General features: G+C 38.3%; 4 protein-coding genes across 6 annotated transcripts; 1 reads left to right on the top strand and 3 right to left on the bottom strand.

Annotated features, from left to right (window-relative positions):
* The first annotated feature begins 4,516 nt into the window (after positions 1 to 4,516).
* On the top strand, positions 4,517 to 5,721 carry LOC140035866 (uncharacterized). The gene is made up of 2 exons (XM_072077251.1): positions 4,517 to 4,665; positions 4,961 to 5,721. Exons 1-2 carry the CDS (start codon positions 4,606 to 4,608, stop codon positions 5,552 to 5,554), a joined length of 654 nt encoding a protein of 217 aa, XP_071933352.1. The 5' UTR covers positions 4,517 to 4,605; the 3' UTR covers positions 5,555 to 5,721.
* Positions 5,722 to 8,168: 2,447 nt separating this feature from the next.
* LOC113724048 (uncharacterized) lies at positions 8,169 to 9,189 on the bottom strand. The gene is made up of 2 exons (XM_027246995.2): positions 9,108 to 9,189; positions 8,169 to 9,024 (listed from the first exon to the last, which is right to left on the bottom strand). The coding sequence occupies exons 1-2, from the start codon at positions 9,162 to 9,164 to the stop codon at positions 8,419 to 8,421; spliced, it is 663 nt and encodes a 220-aa protein (XP_027102796.1). The 5' UTR covers positions 9,165 to 9,189; the 3' UTR covers positions 8,169 to 8,418.
* A 2,018-nt stretch (positions 9,190 to 11,207) lies between these two features.
* On the bottom strand, positions 11,208 to 14,255 carry LOC113726765 (pentatricopeptide repeat-containing protein At2g22410, mitochondrial-like). 2 transcript variants are annotated; one of them, XM_072075276.1, is made up of 3 exons: positions 12,051 to 14,255; positions 11,779 to 11,936; positions 11,208 to 11,415 (listed from the first exon to the last, which is right to left on the bottom strand). In XM_072075276.1, the coding sequence occupies exon 1, from the start codon at positions 13,890 to 13,892 to the stop codon at positions 12,261 to 12,263; it is 1,632 nt and encodes a 543-aa protein (XP_071931377.1). In that variant the 5' UTR covers positions 13,893 to 14,255; the 3' UTR covers positions 11,208 to 11,415; positions 11,779 to 11,936; positions 12,051 to 12,260. The 2 variants fall into 2 exon arrangements, with proteins under 2 accessions (XP_071931377.1, XP_027106436.2); XM_027250635.2 differs by lacking the exon at positions 11,208 to 11,415 and having other exon boundaries at positions 11,507 to 11,936.
* Positions 14,256 to 18,897: 4,642 nt separating this feature from the next.
* LOC113726764 (uncharacterized) lies at positions 18,898 to 21,898 on the bottom strand. 2 transcript variants are annotated; one of them, XM_072075274.1, is made up of 7 exons: positions 21,791 to 21,898; positions 20,847 to 21,132; positions 20,647 to 20,744; positions 20,470 to 20,550; positions 20,097 to 20,172; positions 19,913 to 20,005; positions 18,898 to 19,381 (listed from the first exon to the last, which is right to left on the bottom strand). In XM_072075274.1, the coding sequence occupies exons 2-7, from the start codon at positions 21,091 to 21,093 to the stop codon at positions 19,230 to 19,232; spliced, it is 747 nt and encodes a 248-aa protein (XP_071931375.1). In that variant the 5' UTR covers positions 21,094 to 21,132; positions 21,791 to 21,898; the 3' UTR covers positions 18,898 to 19,229. The 2 variants fall into 2 exon arrangements, with proteins under 2 accessions (XP_071931375.1, XP_071931376.1); XM_072075275.1 differs by having other exon boundaries at positions 19,269 to 19,509.
* Positions 21,899 to 27,145: the final 5,247 nt, after the last annotated feature.

The following is a 27,145-nucleotide window of genomic DNA, read 5'->3' as shown; positions in this document are numbered from 1 at the left end:
TCTCCAACTAATTGAAACAAGCGCAGAAGTTAGTCGAAAAATCGGCCCTAAAGCAGGGAACCCACAAAGAATCACTAATTTAAACAAACGCAAGAGTTAATCGAAAAATCGGCCCTAAAACAATCTAAGAGGGACTCACAAAGAATCACTGTTCAGCCAATTGGTGACAGAACAGGGTCCCTGTGGACCTTAAATCCAAAGTAAAGATCCCACGATCTTTCGATGTGGGATAGGAAGCTTGTTCTATGCTTAGAGATAAGAATTTCATGCATAGGATGAAAAGGTACGGTGAGATGGGGTCTCCTTGCTGGATACCTCTGCTGGGGGGCAACCATTTCAACGGGTAGCCATTGAATAGAACTGCCAACCTAAGGGAAGACCTAGTTTAGTTGATAGCAACGGGTGGCTGTGATATACCTAATTCGACTCTCAAATGCTTCATTTTTTTTTTCCTTTTTTGCTCTTCGACAAAAAATTTATGAGTCTTCTTTAATGTCTTAAACTGTAACTTATCGAAATAAAACTTGGAAGGATGAACACATAATACAAGATCATCAAGTTAAATTAGCATGTTACTACTTTTCCTTGAGTGATTAGTAAGAATTGTTTTTCTTATACAAGTTCAAAACATGAGAGAAATTTTAGATTGATAATCACTAATGCATGTGCATGTACGTGCATTTTCTAAGTAATTTAGAGGTTTCTATACAAGCTGACCATGAAATTGTTTCATATATATAATAATAAAGCTTGTGTAGTTTATATTTCTTAATACTCCATCTTTTCTACTAATATAGTAGTTTTTTTTAATATAAAGATATGTAAATCATTGTGTTCCATAGGATGAATTTACAGATGTAATTTTTGAATTTAAACTATTGACATGGTAAATTCGGCAAAATTGGAAATCAACTAATATTGTCTGTTAGCTCTAGAATTGACTGGTTATTTCAGAACACCCAAAAAAAAAAAAAAAAAAAAGGAAACATGACATTAAAAATTGGACTGTGAAGTAGTTACCTAGAGCACACTGCCACGAGGACATCACCATATGGAACCTCTTAGCATTTAGGTCTATACTTCTGTGACCCTTGTCTATGGAGGACTGATATCGTTCACAATCAGACGACTCAACGAGATGTCCTCCATCAATTACCATCAGGGTACCAGAGCTAAATCTGACAAATACTATTGTCTTTGGCCGATGATGATCATTGCAATAGAAGCTCATGAGTTCTCCATCAACCATCAAACTGAGAAGCTTCTTTAGCAATTGCACACTGATCTGCAACACGAATGGTCCTCAATCCACGTCGTAAAATAGGGAAGAAGTTGGAGTTCAAGGCCAGGATGTTGTCCTGAGCAGTTTGAATGGCAATGCCCTCCCCGGCCACCTTCGTAAAGCACAGGATCCGCCCGTCTTGGACTAAAAAATCTCAACAGTTTCGTAGTACCAAAGCACATCTAACGTTAAAACTGAATAACCTCATCTTTTCAAGCGTTGATGTCCGGTCCAGATCAAGGACGTTGTTGGCGTGGTTGCCAGGCGCTTGTGTTTCTTTGAGATACCTATATATCATTTGATTTTGCTCATTGACGTACGGCTTAGCATTTTTAACCAAACACTAACAGTAAACAAGCATTCGACGGTAAAGGAATGACAATTGATCCCCAAAAAACACCCACTTTCCACAATTAACATCAATGCACAGCTTTGATTTTATGTCCATTTGGGTTTCGCATAATTTTGACAACTGAATCCCAAGTAGAGGGCCGGGTCTGCACGGATTCAATTTTATGTCCATTTGGCTTTTGCATTTTGATGGAAACGAGCGTTGAAATCCATCACTGCATCACTAGCTTTTCACCTTTCAAGTTGACAACGCGCGACTAATGATTTTCGTTTTCAAATTGAGCCTTAGTTAATTAAATCGAGGCTGAAATTTTCATTAAGGCTTGGTTCCTTGACAACCTGGTTAAGTGGTTAACAGCTTCGAAGCTTGAAGCTTGAGCAGAGACCGGGATTTTGGGATTTTTCTTTTAGTTGGAGAAAAAAACGCCATCAGAAATTAAAAAACATGGTGGCAATTATTTAATGCAGTATACCAGGTCAGGTTTGGATGCATGCTGATTGTCAAAGGCTGTTACTAGTTGATGCAAATGTTTGAGGTCTTCAAAGTTTTTTGGGTATCAAAGCAATGATTCTTGAAAGAGAATCATATAAAATAAGCAGTCCAGTTCCAACAGGAGGAGTTTCAATTTTGTTTATTTGTTGGGTTGATAAGATAAGCTCAAGAGGTTATGTCTAAGCAGACATGTTATAAGTTGACAACTTTTTATATAAAATTCAGTGGGCGCTTGATGCTTCATCAACTTGAATCTAACCCAACAATTAACCAGCAAATCATCCAAAAGAAAAAGGTAATCAACAAATTTGTAGTTTTTCTCAAGTCCATGAAGTGACTGACTAATATAATCCCGGGGCATTGATTTGGTCCATATTTTTCTCAGAGCTTTTTTTTTTTTTACCGTGATTCAATTTTTGCAGAAAAGCTCTACTGTTGTCATATTGCTCCTGTTTTATGCCTGGATGAATTTTGCGTTTTAATTACCAACTGATCATGTTTCCAGGAAATTGAGATCTAAATTTACGACAGAAGGGAGTTCTTGACATCTACGTCTTAATCAAGACTCTTGCTGTACAGTTGCAACTTGAAGGAAAATTTGATCAGAAAACTAAACAAGAACCTAAAAAGTCATGCTGACTTCTTGACCCAACCCAAAATTAAAATATCATATTTCCTGCATACTTTTGCTTGGATCCATATATGTAGTCCATGCCTTAGAACTTAACCCACATACTCATCCCTAAATTCACATTAAATACTTGTAGATTTTAAAATCTAAGACGCAGAAGAAAGTCGTCTTCCCTGTTGGGGCCGTACAGCATGTTCATAGTATGAGGTCCGTACGGGCTGCAACTAGGAAAGGGTCCTTTATTTGAATTTAAGACCAAGGTGCCCCAGCGCAATCATACCAGGGTTGTTCAAATATATACATCAGGGCATCAAGCAGTTGTATAAATTGTTGGGGCACAAGAAAAACTAGGTGGTAGGAAAAGTGGTAAGTGGACTTAGACTTCAGCTTTTAATACATTACATAGCCTTATTATTTCTTTATTTTCTCACATTTCTCTGGTAATCCAAATTGGAGTATAGTTTGATTTTAATACAAGTGGTATAGAGATAAAATGTGCAAAGATTTTTCTATTTTCACTTTCTGTCTCACCTTTTATTGTATAGTTATTTGTGATTCACAAAACACTTATCTTTTTTTTTCCCCTTAACTTCGAATAATGAATCTCGCCGTGAAAAGCAAAATACAACAGGTTAAAACAATGATATATATATAATAGAAAAAATTAACAATAGAAAATTCATGAATCTTCTGTATTTCTCTTAGATTTTTTTTTTTTTTTAGTTTGGTGTAAATTGTTTCTTGCCCTGATATTTTTTATCAGAAGTTAAGGAAAAAAAATAATGAAATCAAGTGTTTTGTGAAGCACAAATGACAATATAATGAAAAGTGAGACATGGAGTGGGATAGGAATGTGAGATAGGGGATCTTTCGCAGATAAAATGGTTCCCAAAAGATCGCAACGGATCTTCTGTCCCACGTCCTGTGTCACTCTCTGTCCCACTTTTTATTATATTGCTATTTCTCCTTCACAAACATCATGTTTTAATTCCTTATGATCCAATAACTATTAATTGAGTAATACACAAAATGTAACAAACTCAAAAAATCAAAATGCATAAAAAATGAGATTTTTTATGAATTTTCTGCTGTATTTTTTAATTTTCTATTATATATTAGTTTTTTGAAGCTATTGTATTTATTTTTTACTTAATTAATAGTTATTGGATCATAAGGAAATAAAAAGGAATTAAAACATGATGTTTGTGAAGGAGAAATAGCAATATAATAAAAAGTGGGACAGAGAGTGGCACAGGACGTGGGACAGAAGATCTGTTGCGCCAAAAGATCGTGTCCAAGATTTAGTTAAGAAGTTTATAATGCAATTGAGGTGCGTATCAATTAATACAAATTTTTTTTCATATACGACAAATTTTTGCAATATAAAAAAGTTGATGGGACAATGTGGAGATATCAATATTTACCTGGCTTCATTATGAACGGTTTAGATTTCTCGTCCCCAACTTGCACTTGGACCGGAATAAAGATATCCATCCTGCTTCTTTTGTGACTTTGTCGTGTAATTGGCCCTGATCATTCGAGGTGCCAATTCTGGCTGTTGGCTATTGCACCCGTTAATATATATAATAGTTACCACAGGCAAAAATGTCAACGGTTATTACGTTTAAAAAACAATCTTTGAATGGACGACGGCATTTGTCATACTCATCTATGGCTAAAGTCGTCTACTTGTTTTGTTAAGCTGATCAAACCTTTATATAAAGTACAAACTGCCCTGTACAACCCGCCCTTGCTCTTTTTTTTTTTTTTTTTTTTTTTCTTTTTCCCTTCTCGCCTAACTCTCAAATTTTAACTGAAAATTGAAGAAGAAGAAGCTGGACAGAAAAGATGAAGCTGATTTGGTGTCCTGAAATATCAGCAAAAGCTTATATTGACACTGTGAAATTCGTAAGCTATATATACAGTATTGACATGGAATGTAGCGTCAACTCCGTTCAATTTTATGTATTACATATTTTCCTCAGTTTCTAAAACTTTAGATCAGCTTCCGAAACTCAATTAGCTCAGGCTGTAATTTTGAATCAGTGGTGAGTAGTCAACTGTATTTGGAGGAAAAAGGAATAAATTTAGCTACATGTAGTCGTTTCTTGAATCGTGATTCTTGACTACGATTAGCGATTTATGTTGTCTTTTTTTTTTTCATATATATATATATATATATAATTAATTTGTAATATTGCAGTGTGGCCTTTCCATGGAATCCAGCGCTCCAGAGTTGATATCTGCAATGGCCGGTGGATGGAACGCGAAGCTAATCGTCGAAGCGTGGACTACTGGTGGCGCTGCACCAAAAAATAGCATCGGTCTTGCAATCGCCGCTCGTCACTCCGGTGGAAGGCACGTATGCATTGTAGCTGATGAAAAGTCAAGACAAGAATATACTTGCGCCATGCAAAACAGGCCTGCAGGCATAGCATTACCGGAAGTCATGGTTGGAGAGGCCGAGGAGTTGATGGGAAGGCTAACTGGTATTGATTTTCTGGTTGTTGATGGCCATTGCAAGGATTTTACCAGGGTCTTCAGTTTTGCCAAGTTTAGCCATCTTGGTGCAGTTTTAGTATGTAAAAATGCTAGTAGAAAGACCTTTTCCTGGTTCAGATGGAATAAGGTTCTTGATAGTGCGGTCAGCGTCGTGAATTCAAGAAATCTGCCAATTGGGAATGGAATTGATGTCGCATATGTTGCAGGTGAAAAACGATGCTCAGGGAAAGTCACCAAAGGTTGGATCACGCACATGGATCAGCAGTCCGGAGAGGAGCATGTTTTCCGCAGATAAGACAGGACAGGCGATTTTAATCATCTTAGTAGTCGTATTTAGTTGGCTTAATCATATATCCATGTAAACTTCCTTGATCAGGCACTTGAGAAGATGGTGGAGACTGTGATGGTGCTTGAAACAGCTTCTGATAGTAATAAACCCTGTGCTTTGCCGTGCGGCATCTATCGCATGCAGCAATATCATCTAAGAACGTCTAAAACACTTTTATGTGTGTGTGTGTGTGTCAGACTCATACACGGTTCAGTATTAATGCAACACAATTATCTACAGCAACAATATACTGTGCTGTACAGTATTTTGAACCATCATGGATGGAGGACTTCGATCTGGACTTCAACAACTTTAATGGGGAACAAAATGGATATCATGCATGGATTTAGACCACTTTTCCTCTGCATTCTCGATGGCAAAAACTGTAGATTTTATCTTTTGTTTACTGTAAATTGGATCTTAGTAGTGTTATATATTGGTTTTTTTTTTGCACCTCATTCCCAAAATTCACAATTTCAATTGGAGAAGATTTTAGAAACTGAAATGAAAATTTCACAAATTCACAATTTGTTTAGTCATAGTTGCAAAAACTACCCTTGAGGTTTCTGATCATTTCACTCGCAGAACCTAAGGTTTTAAATATTACATTTGACCTAATTTCCTGTTGTGAGTTTCAGCGTAGCAAAGTCAACACCTCTACATAAAAATCATATAAAACGCTAAAAAAAACTTTTATTCCTGAATGACCCTTTTATTGCTGATGCAAAATTAGTACAACAATTTAATTAAAATTTGTATTCAAAATGCCTTTGCCTAATATAAAACTTTAGAACATCTAAAAATAAAATGTCTTCAATTACCTATGCGCAGACTTTGGCATCTTGAACGAGTATTTCCAAATATCAAGATTTATTTATTTTGCAATTCTCTCAATAGCATCATTAGAAACTACCTCCTCTACACCACTTGCAACTTGACATAGAAAATTTCTCAAGATAACGTTTCCTTCTTTTCTGCTGCATTTTCAACTTGTTATGGTATTAATCTTTGATGTGTTACGTAAGGCTGATTTTGAAAAGTACGCAGTACATTGGGAATGAAAATCAAAGTCATTCTCAAGCTTGGCAACTAGACGGGACCGTGCAGTAAATTAATTTAACTAACAGCAAGAAAGAGATAAGGCACCAATTTTTCCTAGTTAGACCATTGAAAAAAGCCTCTTGTATGCAAACATCAACGTGTAAAACACCCTTCATTAGTCCTGATGTGATAGGTTGTTGGCCTGTGCAATAATAAAACCTGTTCAAACTAAAGTTAATTTCTGTAGATAGTGGTAAGCAGGGTCGAATTCACAGGAACTGGGAGTAATTGTTTCTTTTTAAATTCACAGTGACAAGGGGGTGTTTTTATTTCAGGGGTGACAATTTAAGCAATCCAACTAAAAGTAAAATAATAAAAATAAAATAGCCAACTAGAAATTAAATAACAATTTACTAAAATCAGAGGGTCTAGCTAAGGAATAACTTCAGCAATGGTTCACCTAATTGATTATCGACACAAAGCCAATTACAATTATTTACCAATAAATAGGTTATAACTGCCAAACAAGCGATGACAGTCAACCGCTTCTTACTGTGTCGGTGATTAAGGTACGCCCGTTAATCACTGCTCTAATTGAGAAATAATCCTAGGTACGCCCGTAGAATTTAATTCCCCAATTGCCTTACGTATTAGAGAAGCCCTATTCTAATCAAATAACGCACTACCAGGGTTATTTTAGATTAGCCCGCGTATTCCCCTGACACAAACCCAATCATGCCAGTTATCACTATTTTGAGACAATTAAACAATTACGGATTTAACGTCCCAATTGATAATAGATTATCAAATTAATTAATTATCCGGATCCAAAACAATCAATTAATTAAATAACCGTGAGTATAGAAATCAGGAAATATGCGGATACCAATAAATAAAAGGGCACAATTTTAGGCATCCCAAAGCATCCATTGTCCCTTGACTAGAAAAAAGGGTTTAACTTATTATTGATGAGAAAAACCCATACAAAACTGAAGCGATAGTTGCGGCCATTATGTGGTAGGAGGAATTCACTACAGACCGCAAGGAAAAATCAAACGAAAAAGCTACAGGGGAAATAATTCAATGCTTCAATGGCTCCTGACATCCGAGAGGCAACTACTACTAAGAAGCAAAGGAAGGAAAAGTCAAAGGTGAAAGCTAAGCTACGGGACGAAAGGCTAAGGAAGCCAGCCGTCCTCAGTCCTCTGCTGCTCTTGCCTTGTGCGGCGGCTCCCCAAGGGAAAGGAACAACTCCCTTTCGGTTTAGCCGTTCCAAAATAAAGGGCAAAAGATCTTTTTTTCTTTGCCAACACTGCCCTTGGACTAAGCTATGTGACTTGGGCTTCTTTTTCCTATAAATTGGCACTTGTTATTGTATTTTCATTCTATTTCCTAAAATAAATGTAAACTACGAAAAATGAGTAAAATCTAATAATTAATCTACATCAGGTCAGATATTAGAAAAAATTAATAATAAAATAAATGACAAAATCGCACCCTATCATGATGGCTGATAGTTATTCATTAACTTCGCGTTATCAAGAAAGATACATCAAGATTCCAGACATGGTATAAACTTATTAGTCTTAATATCATAATGAAATGTTGATGTAGGCAATTAATTAAACGTCAAAAAACATCAAAGCGTGGATTGAAATCAAATTAAAGGAGCTGATAGTTTTACATGACTCTGAGATCCTCTAATATATTTCCCGAGTCATTCTCTCCTGCTTGATCATCACCAGGGACTATTTACAGTCGACGTTAAAGATGACCTGTAAAGAAGCTATCTAAGCCGCAATTCGGTCATGATAGTGGTGGAAGGTGGTTCTGTAAACGTGTTCCTCACCAGTGATTTTGTCAACTTTCACCACCCAATTGCCTTTCTTTCCAGCCCCACGAAACTTTTCAGCCGGTGATGATGAAGATGATGGTAATCTAGTCACCAATAAACCACCTCCAATAGGTAGCAGATGAGCTTTCAAACTATCTATCCATGGTTCACAATGAATGGCGTTGTAACCTACAAGACATGCTTTCTTCTGATGCAAACACTCTTGTGCTGCTAGTAAAATTGATTCGTGCCCATCCATTTTGCAATCAACGAGCACAAAATCGGCATCTTGATATTCATTTAGCAATAAAGACCGTGCATCCCCTACAACAAGCCCAATAAATTCAGCATAACATCCTAGAGCTTTTCTTGAAGCGTGCAACTCCTCGAGCCCTGGTAAAATACAGACTGCGCAGCCGCCGGTTTCGCGTGCTGCAGCACCTAAAGCTAGTGCTGTGGATCCGGCACTGCCTGCACAAACCATAACCATGAGTTGTGAATTGTTGCCTGCAGCAAGGGCTGCAATGTACTCTGAAACATTAGGCTCCTTCCCCCTTTTGCCCTGAAATGTTAAAGACCACTAGTAAGTATACAAAGACAATGAAGTTACAAGTCATCACAAATTCAAAGCTTCAAATGGCTTACCATCTTAAGGGTTTGGAGATAAGCTTTTGTTGCATGTTCAGCAGACCAAGAAGCCATTGCTTTGTCTAGAGCTCTACTTAGTTTAGTAATGTTTTGTTACAAATTGAGGTGCTTCTAGGATCACATATATATATGAAGGAACATGAAGGAGACAGGGATGAACCTCTACACCTGCTACAATAAGCAGTGAAGAGTAATTAATTATTTTTGCATGGGGAAGCAAGCATCTAAGGAAGGTTTTACTTAGAAAGATTCTGCAATGCCAACTGGCAGTAGCTTTTAAAGAGATTTAAAAACTCAATGCAAGATTAGATCCCGGGCTAAGTTGAATTATTTTATTTGTTTGTCTAATATTCCCTAGTAAAATATAGTATGGGTATAGGTTTGTTTAAACTCAATGCAAACATTTATTCTACCTCTTCACCTTTTTTTTTTTTTTTTTGGGTATAGGTTTGTTTGGAATTGGAAAGGCATTTACAAAAATCATGCCGTCCGAGCCAGAAGAAAAACTTCACAAGTTTTCTTTTACGTTCCATTTACATGTATAATACTATAGTTCCACTTAATTAATGATTTTGCTAGGTCGCAACAAATATGTACAAGAACATCTAAGCATGGAAAACTAGTTTCAAGAAACAAATATGTACACATATAGAAGCATAATTAACTATCTAAAAAGAGAGAGAGAGAGAAAGAGAGAGAGAGCAGAGATTGAGAAATATTCTATTCTTTTTTCAACTAATACCTTTAACATTTTTTTAAAATATCCTACCCAATATAGGGGACTGGTTTTCAAGCATTCAAGATTTCATTCAAAAAAGGGTTTTTTCCCCTTTCCTTAAAAAAGTAAAAGAAAGAAAAAGAAGAAGAAGATTGCTGCTTTGTTATTTTCGGATTAGAAAAAAAATTCACTAATGGTTTCGTGCAGTCTTAAACTCTTCTAAGGCATATGTACAAAACTGTTGGCTGTCTAAACATTTAGTTTCCGGAAGAGCAATCTTAACATTTATTACACACAAAAAATTCTGATCTCGATGCATCTCACAAAAAGATATTCACATATTAGCTGTACTGTTCTGAATTCAGCAAACCGTAGCGTTTATACTACCATCAAAATGGAAAGATCGTGAATGAACTTTCGGCACCGTTTCCCCTTCGACAAGTTATGCAATGTTCATGTTCATTCCGGCAGAAGCCAACATGCTTGGATCCTGGTTTAGTTTATGTGGTTGTCCACGTGAATACTCTTTTGTTTACAAGTTGAAGAATCTTTGACATTTTAGTCATGGGGTTAAAAACAAAAAAAAAGCGTTATGTGTTATACCTAATGCACGGAAAAATTTTTCGTAGTTTCAAAACATACAAAACGACATCTTATATTTTGAACTAAATTGTAAACTAACAGAATTCGATAAATTTAATGAAAATGACGGTTTGAGCTATTAAATTTACCGGATTCAGTTATGTTTTCTATTAAACTTACCGGATTCCATTAAATTTATCCGATTCTATCAGTTTTATAATTTAATTCAAAACATGTGGTATCGTTTTATACTTTTTGAAATCATGGGGGACTTTCCTATATATTAGGTATATTACAGGGATTTTTTTGTTTTTAACCCTTTAGTCATGCTATCATAATAAAGGGGAGGAAGGTGCAGATGTGCAAATGGACCGTCCATTGCAGTCCACTTGAGTACTAATTTGCTTGTGTCCGCTCTTCTGCGATTCAAAACTACAATTTGAGTATTTTTTTTTTTCCCTAGCTTATTTTCTTCACGAATAAAGCCCGTGAACTATCAAGAATCTGGTGATGGTTCAAAATAAGATGTTTTCAGAATAAATCAAATAATACTTGAAACAATGTCATATCTTAAGAGCGGCACCCATAAGTACACTCTCAGTTCTGCAGAAGCTATTCTGATCAATCTAAATATTGGAGGAAGATGTAAAGATGCTTCCTCTTCGCCCAAACTCCAACAACCAGCACGAAAACTTAAGGTCCATCACGTTGCCTCCTTTGTTTTACCCGAACAAACCAACCGACCCCGGCACCCCGTCTCCCCAAACCACAAACAACAAATGGTGTTGATTCCTCTGTTTTGCTGTCTCCTGTTCAATCTCCGATTTTGTTATACGCCCAGTACTCCAAGTTGCTTCTTCTATATTTCGTCATTCCCTATATTCGTCGTTCCTTACTTTTGGTACTCTTGCTGCTTCCCTCTTCCAAGTAGTTTTTCCGTTAACTGGAATTTCTTGTTTCGCCACTATATTATAGGATGCGTCTGTCGAGCACCTTGAATGTCAGCTGAAGTCATGGTACAGAGGGGTACATAGTCACATTCATGAAATGAGCATAGGAAAGAGCTAAATTAACATATATTAGACGAGCGCATCAATAAAGAAATTCCAAGTTCTTAGTCATCAGCCTGAAAAGCATTTGAATGATGTTTGCTACACTGCGTGTAAATTCTGCTTTTAATACACACATGTGCGACTCAGAAGCATTTACGTGCAAACTATGCTGAAGATAAGGAACTTGAGAAAAATCCAGGAGGTCACCAGGAAATATTACTCAACATTTTCTTGGGACAATAGATACAATGAGGCAACGTGAAGACTATCCAACTCTAAATTCCCAGCCGAACTGTATCTGTATGCAGTGACTCACCAATTAACGTCACTACCATCCATATAATCTGCTTCCTTCACTTCTGGAAGAAGTACCTTTCCAGCAGAACACATGCCACAAGGGCAACAAAGAAGCATGAATTGACCATCCAGACCATCAAGGAATCAAGGCATCAACTACCTGTCCAACAGAACCCACTACAAGGGCACCAAAGAAGCACTAATTAATTATCCAGACTAACAAGACACAGTTTAGACATTAAGAAAAGCAAAATAAAACAAATACATAGACGGTAAGTTCCATAATTGAACCTTCATTTCAGTGGTGGAAGGATGAGGTTTTCCAATTTAGTACAGCGAGGCGCTAATAAAGGTATGGAGGAAACAGTACTGAGCTTATTCCAAGAAAACCCACATTTTGGTCCCCTTGAATTCTGAAAATGCTAATTTTACTGTCTCCAATCAGGAACTTCCATGCTTCACTTCAAAAACTTTTATCTAAAAATGTCAATATTCGTTCTACTAGATGCATTCTGTCACTGTACAATCCTTCTTGTGCATGAAAATGTCACTATTCATTTTTGATTGTCTAGCAATGCCTTGTAGAGCAATGTATACATCACCAGCTACAGAAGGTAATGAAGTTTCAGCAAGAAATTCATGAACAACACCATTTACTTCAACCCAACTACACCCAGGTTTTTTCTTTATTTTCTGATCCTTCATCATCCTCTCCATCCTTGAAGCAGCTTGCCACATTTTTTTAGAGCGATACAAGTTCCAAAGGAGCACGCATACACCATCATCATCAGGCTCCAGTTCAAGTACCTCTTTCGCTGCCATTTCAGCCAAAGCCGAATTATTATGTCCTAAACAAGAACTGAGAAATGATCTCCACATAATAGCATCTGGCTTGAAGGGCATGTCCTGAATCAATCCAACAGCTTCTTCAAGCAATCCTGCTCGACCAAGAAGATCTACCATACACCCATAATGTTCCATCATGGGTTCAAATCTAGGAGAATTTTTCAATCTTTCAAAGAAGTTCAGTCCCTCACCAACCAATCCTGCATGGTTACAAGCTGAAAGTACAGAAAGAAACGTAATCTCATTGGGGTGCATCCCAGATGCCACCATCTCATCGAAAAAATCAAGTGCATCCTTACCTCTACCATGAATTGCCAACCCTGAAATTATACTTGTCCACGAAAACAAATCCCTATCTACCATCCTAATGAATATATTCTCAGCTGAATCAAGGTTTCCATTTTTTGCGTACATATCAATTAATCCATTATTTACAGCAACATCCATGCTAAAACCAGCTATCTTGTTAACATACCCATGAATAGACCTCCCAAAATCCAGAGCTCCAACATCAGCACAACCTGAGAGCACGGCAACAATAGTAATAGTAGTAGCATTCTCTCTACCTCCATCCCTCATTCTCCTAAACAACTGCAACGCCTCAATGGAATTTTTCACACGTACATAGCCAACTATCATCGCCGTCCAAGAAACCACATTCCTCTGCGGCATATCATCAAAAACCTGACGTCCAGCTTCAATATCACCACAAAAAATAAACCCATTAAGCAAGCTAGTCCAAGTAGCCACGTCTCTGCATTGCACACTCTCAAACACACGTCTAGCCAAATGGGTTCTTCCACCCCGACTATACATATCAATCAGAGCATTACTCACAATTGTTTCCGGTTCAGACAATTGTCTATACACCATGGCATGCATTGCTTTACCAGCATCCAAATTTTGCGTCCGCGCGCAAGCAGACAGCGCAGCCAAGACGGAGTGCGCATCAGGTCTGAGGGAAGTAGAGACCAACAAGTGAGAGAAAAGAGATAACGCCTCGGTGGGTTGTTGAGTTTTCAGGTACAGATTGAATAGAGAAGTCCAGGAGACAATGTCTGGGTCAGGAATTAGAGCAAACACCCTGTGGGCTTCGAGGGGTTTGTTTAGTTTTGTATAAACGTTTAGTAACTTGCAGGCGAAGTGTTGATGTTTCGGAGTTTGAGCGCAGAAGCCAAGGGTGGTCCAGTGAGCGTGGATTTGCTTGATCAAATTCTCGTGGCCTTCGCATTTGTCTAGTAGATTTTTAAGGCCTGTTATCAGAAGTTTTCTGTTGCCATGAGTCATCTATAGATTTCAAGGACACTGGAAGATGGAGCCGAGCTACAAGTGAAATAATATAGACAGCTTTTCCCCGCAGACTTAGTTCTGCTGCGTAATGATCTTCCAGTGTTACTCTACCGTACGTTGTTTCTAAACCAGTAAACAGAGCCCCATTGTTGTATAATTACTGAAGACAAACATCCAGTATCCAACCAAATATCCAGGGCATAAACTCGATAAAAAATCAATTGCGGCTTCGAGCTTTTACACCATTTCTGCGGGCAAGAAGCATCCATATTTTGCTGGTAGGTTGGGCATGACCCAATGCCGATAATGCATGCATTCGAGCATTCGAGATGCAAATTCTAAGGACAGAGGAGGAGTGAATGACGCACCCAATTATCCATTTAAAAATAATTACACATTCAAATTCAATTTATTTTTAGTGAGTATTAGGAGGATAAATTTAAATTTCTTACTAATTTAATCACAATAAAATGTCCTTATTTCTTGTCTCACAACATATGAAAAATTTAAAAAGCAAAAATAAAATTTCAAATAATTAAATAATTAAATATACCATACCCATTATTCACAAATGGATATAAATGAATTGATTCATTTATTCATAAATGAGTTAACTCAATTATACCCACAATCTAATTATTTTTTTCCCCAAAAACCGTAATATATTCATTATTCAATTATGATTTGCCAAAATCTACCCGAATCACCCATTTTAACACCTATAACTTATCCCAAGTACTTTTGCGGCATAGAATTGCTGTTTATCTTCCTAATAGGGAATTGGGACAAAAATACTTGACATATATAAGAAGATTTAAGCATGGACAAGTAATTTTCAAACATCAGATATGTACATACACGGAAGCATAAACAAACAACTGTTCAAAGAAAGAAAAAAGAACAGAAAAGGGGCAGGTACTCCGTTTCTAATTAAGGTAACAACATTTGAACAAGTTTTAACTCGCTGCTAATTGTACAATCTCAGAACAACAATAACCAATTTTGTTAAATTCGGATCGGATAGCCACTCGGCTAAACTGCTGGATCAGGGTCAACTGATCAGATCGGTCGGACCGTTCTAAAAAACAGGCTGATATTAGCATGATGTCATAATTATTTTATATTTTTATAAGTTTCAGAAATATTAAAATTAAGTTTTTGGTTATATTCAGCCAATCATACAAAATGTTACAAAAATATTAGACTTGTAATCAAATATACACTTAATAATTATATATAAAAATGTAAATTCATGACTAAAATATGTCCATTTTTCAAAATTACTTGAAAAACTAAATTAAAATAATTTAATGCACGTTAGAATCACTAATGCCAGATTGATAAGATAATAGGGATGAAACATCTTGATTTAGGTGGTGTTTGGTTCATTCTTTGGAATCAAATTCGGATTTTGAATCATTCATCCTGGATTTAGAATGGAATCAGTCATTCCAATACATCTGTTTGGTTCAGTAACAGAAATGTATATCATTACTGTAATTGATGTTTGGTTCATTGACTCTTTCAAAATGAGATATAATAAATTTCTACTAATTAATTGTATTAGTATAAATATATTAGTAAATTTAGTATAACTAATTAACAATTTTTGTTGGTAAACATGTATAATTAATAATATAATTGATAATATCAATTATATTATATATACTTATATACATTATGTAATACATATAACTAATAATATCATTATTATAAATTTGTAACTAATTAAATTAAATATTATATAATTATAATTATATAATATATAAATAATAATTATGCCATATATTATATAATTAAAATACATATTAGATATTAAATATAATTATAATATATTATTAAATACACATATACTATAATTATAATAATAATAATTATTATTTATTATTATAGATACATATATATTATAATTATATACACATATAATATATATTTATAAATAGTATAAATATATTATTATATAATATTATATATATTATAAATATATATTTATAATATTATAATATATTTATAGATATATATTAGTATAATATTAATATATGTATAATATATATTATATAATTATAATTATATTGATAATATATATGTGTATATAATAATTATAAATCTATTATATAATTATACTAATATTATAATAAAATTTATTTTTATAATTAAATATTATAATTATAATATATAGCATATATCTACCTACTAGATAAGAGAACAACTTGAGTTGTCCATTGAATGCCAAGTGTCAAGCTCTTATTGGAGGAAGGAACTTTGTTTTATTCATTTGGATCTTAAAGAATGGTAAATGTCTATTTGGGACTTGATCTTACAATTGAGAATTCCAATAGTAGCTTACTATTTAAGGGTCAATTGGTAATAATGGATTGAATACATTTATTTTTTAACTTTGTTTGTGTTTTAATAAGTGTTAAAAGTCAGTTGCGTCCTTTTGTGAAAGGTGGTTGTTTGAATAGTTACTAACTATTTAGGGCTATTTTTGTATGTTTGAAAATATTTCCTTCTTATTTTTCTGTTTCGATGCAAATCGTTTGATACTGTTTGTCGATTGATCTAAACATATGGGACAGTTTTAGGCCTCTCACTAAAAGTTTCTTCTTCTCCGTTTCTTCCGCTCGGATAGCCGAATATGAACCTGCAAAAAATGCCATTGTTCTACCAATTTTCTGAACAAAGCATTGTACTTTCTCTTGGTTAGAACCACCAAAACCCTCCACATGCTCGTGATTGCATTTGCCCCAAGAATTCAGCTTCTTTTAGAGATTGTACTTGGTTTGAATTTACCAGCGAATTCTTCCTTTTTTCCTGCTACGAAGTGATGTTTTCTTTTAGAAAACAATTTTTAATGATCTATGGTACGGTTTCTAAAACCTACCATGTATACAAAAGGGAGAAGGGAAAGGAGAAACCCTTTAGATGTTGGTTCTTTCTTTCATCATGTTGAGCAAAGGATGAAAAACTTAGGTACGATTATGATTTTGCCTTTTTTACTGTTAACTGTGATTTTTGCTTCAGATATCTTTCATATCTATTTGATTCAGAGAAAAACAGCTTGGCTTCAAGCAACTGGGAAACTTGCCTTTGGATACGCTAAATACAGGAATAGTGAATGCAAACATTGATTGGATTATCTGTTGTCCTTCTTGCAAGCAACAAAGTGAGGTTGATATGAGGTAAAGTTACCAATTCATGCTCTTTAATTACAATTTAATCCTCTTTCTACATTTAAATTGATGTTAATTTCTGTTGTTGAATTTGAGGGCTCGAATTCCCATCATATTAACTGATGATTCGGGAACAATCAATTGCACTATATCTTGAGAAGGTGCAGAAAAAATGATTCTATTCACTTCACTTCAGCATAAACTGGCACAAGAAAGTGTAAGTGATATATCTTTCTATTTTATATCCATGCATAACAAAAAAGTTAACAACAGCTGACTACAACTCAAAAAATAATTTTTCCTGCAGCACTTTGAAGTAGACACTGAACTTAATGGTTCCTTGAAGAAATATATAATTGTCTACTTTCTCAAGGCTTATGAGACTCACTTTTAAGACCAGGGACAAATTAAACTATTGTGTCCAAAGCTTACACTGCAGATGATCTGTTACTGTAACATTTTCAGATCGCACCGAAGTTTCTTCTGCAGTGGGCACTTCCTCACCAATATATCAAAAAAAAAAAAAAAACAACAACAAACAAAGGAAGAAAAGTTCACACCAACCACTAAGTTGGTGCTTGAAGAAATTGCTGGAGGCAATTTTTCCACGAAAAATGATGCATATGGGAGCAGTGGAGTAAATAGTAGCCTTGATTTTCCAAAAGGGCTACCTGAAAATGAAGCTACACCAGTAGAAACACTATCCAAAGAGCCATCCAATATTTCTGAGCAGTGTACCAAAGAAGGTCCAGAAGATAGCAATCCGCCTGAGAATATTGAAGATAAGTCCAGCAAAGAAGCTTAAGGGCAAGTAGGCCTAAACTGCTTTAATTATGTTACTTTTATTAAATCTTTTGTTAGCTGATTAGGTCCATTGCTTTGATACTTTCTTTGAAACTGCTTCAGTCCTTGACAAATAAGGGATCATGAGATAGCTAATAATAGTTTAGTTTGTTATCTTACACCTGCATAGATCATGAAACTTAATTGCAAGTGCTAATATGTATGAAGATCCAGTCTTAAAGCACATGTGCTGTCAAAAGTGAATGATTTTGTTTATATAATCTTTGCCACTGTTTTAAATGTTATTTACCTCTTTGTCTTTTAAACACAATTAGCATATCAAATCCACAGATATATTATCAACATCCACAAAATTATCTGGATTTTGCATAGGACAAAATGGAGGACAAAATGAACAGCGAAAATTATTAGTGGATAGGCCAGCGTGTAGCACGGCCAAATCCAAGCTAGTAATCATATATATAATGGGCGGCTAAGAGGGACTATTTCTAGATAAGGAAAAAAATTGCCCCCGCGAGACCTGTGCCCCAATTGTCATCCTTAATTTTCAATACATTAGATAGGAATCAAATTTGGATTTTATCCAAAACCCTTTGGATTATTAGGGAATTGGGAAACTCTAAATTTTTAGATATGATTTTAAAATGTCAATTTCGATAATAATAATCCAAATAACAATTATAAAATTTATTCCAATTTTTCATTCCAAAACCCTCTTACCAAACACCACCTTAAAATTATTCAGAAAAGTGAATAATTTTGATATTTACACAAAATGAATGACATTTTCATACTCATATTAGTAAATGAAAATGTTATAATTTAAGTAATTCAAATTATGTTTGAGAGAAACAAGAAAGAAAAATTTGAAAACCAAATCAACCCATCGAATCGGACCACGGGTTTAGGCAATTTTTGATGATTTTCACTAATTTTTGACAATCAACTCAAAAAGAAAGTTGATTCACGATTGAACCGGTCAGTTCGGTTCGGTCCGGATCTAACAACACCGGCAATAACAGCACTTTAGCAATGTAATATTTATTTATGGTTCACATGAGCCCCATACAAGATAATTATTTCTTTATTACGAAATTACACAAATAGCTTAACATGAGTTACAACCTCTTCACAATATATTACACCATTCTGCCCCTTTACCCGAAAAGGACGAGCCTAAATTCATCCCAACCAACCAGACAAAAACCATGTTTGTACTAGTTATTTGACGACATCCAGAAGTTCACAATGTGGAAGACGCTGAAAACAAGCATTAAGGTGCCAAATTCAAGCCAGAGCACACATTAAGCATTGATTAATATAAAGTAATAAACTAATGTTCCCAGAACATTACGCCCTACTCCACATTCACTCGCACAACCTTTTTCCTCCTCCCTTCTCCATCTGGTTCTGCTGCTCCAGCGTCTCCAAAGTACTCTATAGATGGAGGAGCCCAACCACCCCAGCCGCTCCATGTTGGAAATCCATCCCATCCAATCAAGTTAGCTCCTGCATTCATTAAACAGGAAATTTCAGCCTATTCATGCAATGAACAGTACCAATCACACTGAACATCTCTGGATCAATGAACCTCCCAAAATTTGATTGTCTCAAAGCATGGAATGAGTCCCCGTCATCTGCCAAATAAATGGACATCTTTGGAACATACAAGTGCTTGAGGGAAAAAAAAATCAAGTGCAACATAAAAGTATGAACTAAGACAAACACTCTAGAAGTAAACTCAATTGACAGAGGAGTGAATGAAATGATACAGAAATCTCATAAACTTAGTAATCAAAGATAAAAACCAAATGAACAATGGAACGGATGAGAATATCATGAAAGCAAGAAATGAAATTTACAATTAAGCACTTCCAGATTTCGATGTGCATAATTGAATATCTAGAAATTACCAAAGTTTATGAGATCATCTGATAGCACAAGATATGACAATGACCAGCTTTAATCAAGATGATTGCATTGTGATATGTTAAAGCTACAACAAACAGAACAAACTCAACTAGACAAGCAATAACTTACCTGAATTCTCAAGCTTATTGAACCCACTGCTCCATCCTGGTAAATGCTTGTCAGCATTATTTTTCCAATTTTCTTCAAAACCTTTAAGCTCGTCTGATGAAAGGGAAAAAAAATTAAAAGCAGCAAAATAATTTGAGGGCAATGAAGAAGTTTAAGATAACAAGCCCTTGGAGAGGAAACAAACCTTCATGCAAGTTATGTAAAGTCTGCAATGAATCCGCTCTACCATCTGAACTGTTCTTTTTTGTGACCGAATGACCCTGCACAAGCAGAATTAAATAATGCAGACACATTTAAGACACCTGCCATTCATTGGCATATAACATACACTTAAAAAAGACACATTGCTAAAGATAAAGGTACATTGCTAGACATTCAGACACTAGTATTAGAGAAATTTTTGCACATTTAACAAGAAAGAATTTGTTATGGTAAACTTGAACTCGAAGAATAGCCAGGAACTGTTGCTGAACTCTTGTTAGGAATTGCCCATTATGATTTAATGGATTCACGTCATCTCATTCTAAGAGGCAGATAGAAGACTACAATGACCATACCTTATCATGGATTCCCTTTGAAATTGTGTGCAGTGATTCACCAACTATCTTATCCTCTTCCTTCATTTCCGCAAGAAACACCTACAACACCACCAAAGACATCATAAGAAGGATGACAATGACCATCAAAAAGCAAAAAAAAAAAAAATTAGACATATCCAGTCAAGTATTACTGACCCCATCGCCACCATTCATCCTGCCTTCAGAGCAAGTATAGTACATTCCATCCTGATCACCATATGCAACCCTTCGATAACTAAAAGAACTTCCACTACCTATTAAGTACGTCACGCCATTTTCACAAACAAGGAAATGCAGTCAACACTTGAACAACAAAACAGGCGTAATAACTGAGACATGCTAATTTAATGTTTTACCATTCGCATGATAATTTGGATTCCCAACGCTCAGTTCTTTGCCAGCATTTGAAATGTTTGCACCATCATCATCATCATCAGGATTTATTTCCTCAATACTAATTTGCTTCCGCGAAGCAGGAGGATAACCAAAGGGGCTAGCGAAAAACGGGTCAGCAAATGGATTCTTCCCACCAAAGAAGCCACCAAATGGCTCAGAGAAAAAGGGGTCATCAAATGGATCTTTTCCTCCGAATAGTTTTGACATTCTTGTCGGCAATTGAACAAAAGCTAGTCGCCTGACAAGCTTAAGAAAACAGAGCAAAGCAGAAACTCATAAAAATCTGATCTTTAAACACAAAATAACAATTGCTCACCAATGAACATATAACCAAACTATCGCTTGTTAACTTAAATCAATTCTCAATTTGTTATCTGCAAAATAAATTGACGCAAAAGATTTAGATTTTTGTTTGTTGGAAACCACTTGTGTGCAATAAAAGACATCCACCATTTTTCAAACAAGCTAGAGTAGAGCATTTGATCCCTCTGTGCCTGAACTGCACGTCATACTCAGGGAAAGCAAAAAAAAATTCAAAAATGCAAAGTCTTTTACATTTTGAAAGCGTAAATCCTTTTTGTATTCGTACAAGATAGAAACTCCACCAAAATTAGGAACCAAAAACAACATTTTATATCATCAATGGGTGTAGTTTTCTAACCCTCACAGGATACTGTTCATGATAAAAGAAACCCATAATTTAATTCTGCAAAAGCAGCTGATTTTCATGAACTAATCACTGGAATTCAAAAGGGGGGAAAATCTAACAATAACCGTTTTGGAGATTAATGAAGAGAACCCAATGGAGAAAATAGTAGTTTAGGACAAAGTACGGCCAGAAGAATGCAAAAACGTAATAAACAACTCGACTCGGAATGCAGAATAGAAGAAGGAGCGACGGCACCTCTACTCAGAGCGCAGAGGAAGTTTTTTCTTCAGGAGAGTGATTATAGTGAGAAACAGATTGCTCTTAGCCATTTTATAGGAACAGAAAACTGGGGATGAAGCTTCGAGACTCGAGAGGACCGTGAAACAAAACCAACAAGGTTATTTACAATTCGCCCCCTTGATTAAAATTTGTGTACGATTTCACCCTCGTGCACTTTTTGTCAAGTCAAATTTTACTTTAATTTATACCATTGAACCCATTTTACCTTGATTTAATTGGGGGCATTATCATATGCGATTCAAGCCAACATTCCCCTCAACTATCACATATTTTTGGCCAAATGAAGGCTTGCACCCGACGAAATTCTACATTCATGTTTATTGCCTCAAATTTTAATGGAGAAGTTATTTAGCACATATATTAATTCCTTATACTCTCCATAGGCTACTGTCAACTTAATTTAACACATGCTACTCCTTGTGTCTGTTCCGTTGTGAGATTGTCGGAAAGAGAAATCTTAATTGTCTAATCCTCATCATCAACTAATTCTCCGTTGTATCAATTCCTGATTATTTCTGTGGTGTTGTAGCTAGAGAGTTTAGTGGAGATTGATGGCTTCCACTTCGAGTTGGAGTTCCATATGTCGGCGCCTTGATTCTGCCATGAAGAAGCTCCGTGGTTGGAGGCATGGAGCAAGGGGACATGGCCTTGGCCGTCCAACTGCCTTAAACCCCGACCATATCATTGATCAACTTGAAACTTGGAGGCTGCTGGCAACCTTTCTTATTCACCTTCGACGGTGCAGTGATGCAGACAACGTTGTCAGTAACTTCGGATTTCTCGTCAGCATAACTGAAGCTGTATCAGATAACTTGGCCAACGACTTTGGCGGTGTTCTTGTTTCTGATCAAACATTGAACGGTTGTCTAGGAGTGGTTGATGTACTCTGCAAATGGGAGAGAACAATTGGGCTTTTCAGGGAACCAGTCGGACAAGTTCTTGATGATCTCTCGGGCAGCTGCACCTTGGGATTGCTGTCTCCTGCTCTTCATTCTTATTCTATTTGGATATACTTCTTGCGATTTATTCCAAGGATTCTGTCGCATACCTGTGCACAGGTGCAGGCTCAGGCTCAGGCTCAGGCGCGGACGCAAGTTGATTACCAAATCAAACAAATCCATGCCCTCAGAAACAGAGTTGAAAAATTATTCGTTCAGGTAAAGGATTTCCAATTTGGCTTCCATATCAGTGATGGTGTTGTTCAGGAAGATATTCAGAACTTCTTCACTCATGTTGGAATTACGGCCCTAAGGATAGCAATTCAGGCTTTAATTTATTTGGTTAGAATGGGATCAATAACTACAGTAACTAATAATCTTATGGATCTGAAACATGATATTGATCCCACTACTCCAGCGTTCTTAGACTTGAATCTCTCATTCTTGAGAGCTGTCAAAAATTCCATGCCTGACCGTGCAATGTGCTCGACCATGTTCTTTATCCATTATCTCTTAGGTGACAGCAAGTTATATGGTCTCAAGTCCCTGGTAAACTTTGTTGTTCAGATTAGACAAAAGCATACATATCACATATTTCTTCACATTTTGCCAGTGCTCAGCAAGAAGTACACAATTCTTAAGTATAACCACAGTTATTCTGATTTGAAGCAAGCAAATAATAAGAGGTCCCACTATTTATGTGGCTGTGAAACCTTGGAATTATGGGCCATTTGCATTCGCAATTGCAATATAGAGTCTTAATATGCAGTAATTTTTGTCATTTGCCTGGTTGGAAAAGTAAAATAACATTGAGTAGTGCAGACTATGTCTATTCTTTCTACTTTCATTGTTCTTGCAAATGCAGGAACTGCTATCAACTAGTTTAGTAAAATGTGACGATAAGCCAGACCAGCATGAGCAAAGGTGTCCCAAATGCTAGGAGTCCTTCCATCTTCAAATACAGCACCCTCAACCTGAGATCATTAGTATAATCACAATTACAAATCACAATGCAAGCAGCCAAATCAACCCAAAATCAAAAGAGACTATGAAAGTCAATTGGCCTGGCCGCTGTTGAGGAGAGTTTTCAGCATAGGCAGCCAAGAATATTGGCAGTAACAAGAATATGACACAGATTTCGACATTGGCTTTCAGATGAAGTAACATAAACGTCGTACCAATGTGGCGAAGCGAAGGGCAGACCTGATAGGCAGAAGAGCCGGCACCGAAAACGAAGTCAGCTGGGAGGTCGGCCCGAGTAAAATTCTCAACAGCCCAGAAGATGTGACCCCAGAAAAACCAGGGCAAGAATTATAGTACCAGAAGAAGAGCAGAAGCGCAGCGGACGCAGCTGCAGCAGCATCATTAGTTATCCGGTTGCAGCAGTACTACTGCTGCCTCCGCTTTCTTCTTCAAACTTCCATACGTTGGTTTCTTTTATTGTATTTGAGGATGCTCACCTCGGCCATCCCGAGTGGCCGAGGTGGACTCACCTCGTCCCTCATCGGAGTTCATCCGTGTCCCGGACATCATCCCTGAGCTCGGGCTCGGCCGTTTCCATAGCATACTGTGTAGCCGACCTCGGCACCCCCGCCTCAGCTGCACGCTGATGATGTCAACCCACCTGACATCATCCAGGACCAGCACTTTATCTGAAAAGCACTGGAGGCACTTAATGGCACCTGCACCATATCCTCCGTCATCACTCCCAGGCGGCTACAGTGTCAGAGTCAGACCTCCTGACAGGAGACAGAGCCGTAATGCCAGAGAGTGGGTCCCGCTAGCATGAGCCTTCCGTCTTGACCACCTCTCTTCTATAAATACCCCAGACACACTCCCAACAAGTAAGCATACACTGTTCATTAACTCATTCTCATTATTCTGGTTCTCATACTAACTTGATCGTCGGAGTGATACCAGGGGAGAAGCCCCGCCACACACTTCGGACGAGGAGGTTCACTTCGAACACAGGAGTTCACCTCACTTCATCTCAGAGAGGACTGATCCAGGTCGGTCTAGTTACCAACCAAAAATCACCTCCTCAATTGGCGCCGTCTGTGGGAACGAGACTACTATTGCTAAAATGAGATCCACGCGCTCCAGAAGTGGTCGAGTTCCCTCAACTGGGGCTGGGCAGACCTCGGGAGCCCAGCAAGATCGCATCTCTGAAGAGCAAGGGTCCCCAAGGACCCAGCCTAACAACGAGGAGGCCATCGCCAAGATGGCCGAGTTCGTATCACACAACCCAACCATTTTTGAGGAGCTAGGAAGGTACCTCAAAAGACAGGGGAAAGAAAAGGCCGAGTCTTCCAAGAGGAGGCCGACGAAGTCCCCTGAGGCACCTTCAGGTGAAGACTCCGATGAGGGGCGTCTCTCACGGAGTACCTCCAGGCGCGCCTCCTCCAAGGCGACTTCTAAGCTAACTTCCATCTCCCGGGCGTTTTCCCGGGGACTGCTAGGAAAGCGAGTTGAGGACCCACCTCGGCGCCCCGGGGGTCTGGCTTCGGACTACATGAGGGCTCCGCCCTTCACAGATGACATCAATGGGGAAAGGGTGCCCCCGAACTTCAAGCTTCCAAACTTGCACACCTATGACGGCCGAGGTGACCCCGAGGATCACCTCCGCGCCTTCATCTCCGCATTCCGACTCTACTGCGTCCCCGACGCCGTGATTTGTCGGGCTTTCCCCATTTTCCTACATGGGACTGCCCGGAAGTGGTTCTGGAGTTTGGAACCAGGGAGCATTTCCTCCCTGGATGAGCTGATAGACCGGTTCATCCACCGCTTCGTGTCGTCTCGACCAATCACGAAGACTTCAGCTTATCTCTTGAACCTTCAACAGGGTCAGGGCGAGTCTCTTCGCTCGTATGCTCAGAGGTTCAACGAGGAGAATGTGCAAATACCTGATCAGAACGAGCAGGTAACTCTCGCGGCCTTTACCAACGGGTTGGTGGCCGGACTTTTCAACACCGAAATCCATCGGGATTACCCTCGTACACTTCACGAACTCTGGGAAAGAGTGGACCAGGGAATCCGAAGTGAAGATGTGAATCGCATGAAGCGAGAAGCCCAAGCCTCTCGTACGGGACAAGATGCCCGGAGAAGGAAAGACATCGGCCGAGGTGAACCCGGCCCAAGTGGCACTTCAAACCCACCACGGGACCGCCGGAGTGTCTTTGACCGGATCGTGAGAGGAAGATCTTCCACCTCGGACGCTGAGCTAACACCGCTCAATTCCAGCCGATCTCATGTCTTGGCTGTGATGAGGCAGAACCACCTCGGCCGAACACCTCCTGAGATCCCTGGAAGAAGAGATAGGAGGAACTCCAGCCTCTACTGTGCCTACCATCGAGATGTTGGGCACGAGACCGAAGACTGCAACGATCTGAAACGAGAGATCGAAAATCTAATTCGGCAAGGACACTTGAAACAATTTGTCCGCAAAGATGGAAGCTTCGGACGAAGTGCCTCCCACCGGGAGAGCCGAGGTCCTCGCCGAGAAGACAGGCGGGACACCAAGCTCAACTGCCGAGGTCCTGAGGACCAGAAAGGGGACCAAAGGCCTCCACGCGACGGGTCACCAGGCTATGGTCCAAACATTGCCGGGGTGATCAACACCATCTCAGGTGGTCCCACGGGAGGAGACAGCCAGAGCTCCCGAAAGCGGACCTACCGCCAAGCCGGCATGGATGTGGCCGAGCCGAGCTCGAGGCTGTCCGAGGTCATAACCTATGGTCCCCGCGACCCTGTCCCCGCTGCCTCCAGCAATCACGAGTCCCTCGTGATTGAGGTCCTCACAAACAATTATATAGTCAAGAAGGTCTACGTTGACCCCGGAAGCTCGGTAGACGTCCTGTACTACCGAACTTTCGAGAGTTTGAAGCTAATCCGGGACCAACTCACTCCGGTCAGAACTCCCCTTGTCGGCTTCGGGGGACACGTCGTCCACCCGGAAGGCATGGTGAATTTAATGGTGACTATCGGGCGTCATCCCCGTTGCCGAACTGTGCCTGTCAGCTTTGCGGTGGTCAAAGCGGACTCTCCTTACAACATGCTGATAGGCCGGCCCACGCTCAATGCCTTGAGAGCCGTATATTCTACCTACCACCTAAGCTTCAAATTTCCAACACCAGAGGGGGTGGCTGAGGTGAGCAGTGACGTGGGCGCCGCCCGAGAATGCTACCTCGCCACCATCCAAGCCGCAGTCGGACCTCAGCCCCCGCCGAGGTCAGAAGAAAAGAGGCCGGCTGTCCTCTCCATAGACTGCATCGACCCTCATAAGGCAGGAGAGCCCAGCAGGCTTGAGCCAGGGGATGAAGTGGAACAAGTGGTCTTGGATGAAGCCAAGCCTGACCGAGTGGTCCAAGTAGGG

The sequence above is a fragment of the Coffea arabica genome, chromosome 2c (genome assembly GCF_036785885.1).
Source record: "Coffea arabica cultivar ET-39 chromosome 2c, Coffea Arabica ET-39 HiFi, whole genome shotgun sequence".
Taxonomy (NCBI): domain Eukaryota; kingdom Viridiplantae; phylum Streptophyta; class Magnoliopsida; order Gentianales; family Rubiaceae; genus Coffea; species Coffea arabica.
This window is presented reverse-complemented; position numbering and strand designations above follow the sequence as displayed.

What these genes read in the sequence shown, in the direction of transcription:
- LOC113726764 (XM_072075274.1), bottom strand. Translation starts at nt 21,093, where the DNA reads ATGTCAAAACTATTCGGAGGAAAAGATCCATTTGATGACCCCTTTTTC. An exon ending in GGATGAATGGTGGCGATGGG is followed by an intron (nt 20,551 to 20,646) that starts GTCAGTAATACT and finishes GTGGTGTTGTAG; the next exon opens with GTGTTTCTTGCGGAAATGAA. An exon ending in CAAAGGGAATCCATGATAAG is followed by an intron (nt 20,173 to 20,469) that starts GTATGGTCATTG and finishes CTGCTTGTGCAG; the next exon opens with GGTCATTCGGTCACAAAAAA.
- LOC140035866 (XM_072077251.1), top strand. Translation starts at nt 4,606, where the DNA reads ATGAAGCTGATTTGGTGTCCTGAAATATCAGCAAAAGCTTATATTGAC. An exon ending in ATATTGACACTGTGAAATTC is followed by an intron (nt 4,666 to 4,960) that starts GTAAGCTATATA and finishes GTAATATTGCAG; the next exon opens with TGTGGCCTTTCCATGGAATC.
- LOC113726765 (XM_072075276.1), bottom strand. Translation starts at nt 13,892, where the DNA reads ATGACTCATGGCAACAGAAAACTTCTGATAACAGGCCTTAAAAATCTA.
- LOC113724048 (XM_027246995.2), bottom strand. Translation starts at nt 9,164, where the DNA reads ATGGCTTCTTGGTCTGCTGAACATGCAACAAAAGCTTATCTCCAAACC. An exon ending in ATCTCCAAACCCTTAAGATG is followed by an intron (nt 9,025 to 9,107) that starts GTAAGCCATTTG and finishes TTAACATTTCAG; the next exon opens with GGCAAAAGGGGGAAGGAGCC.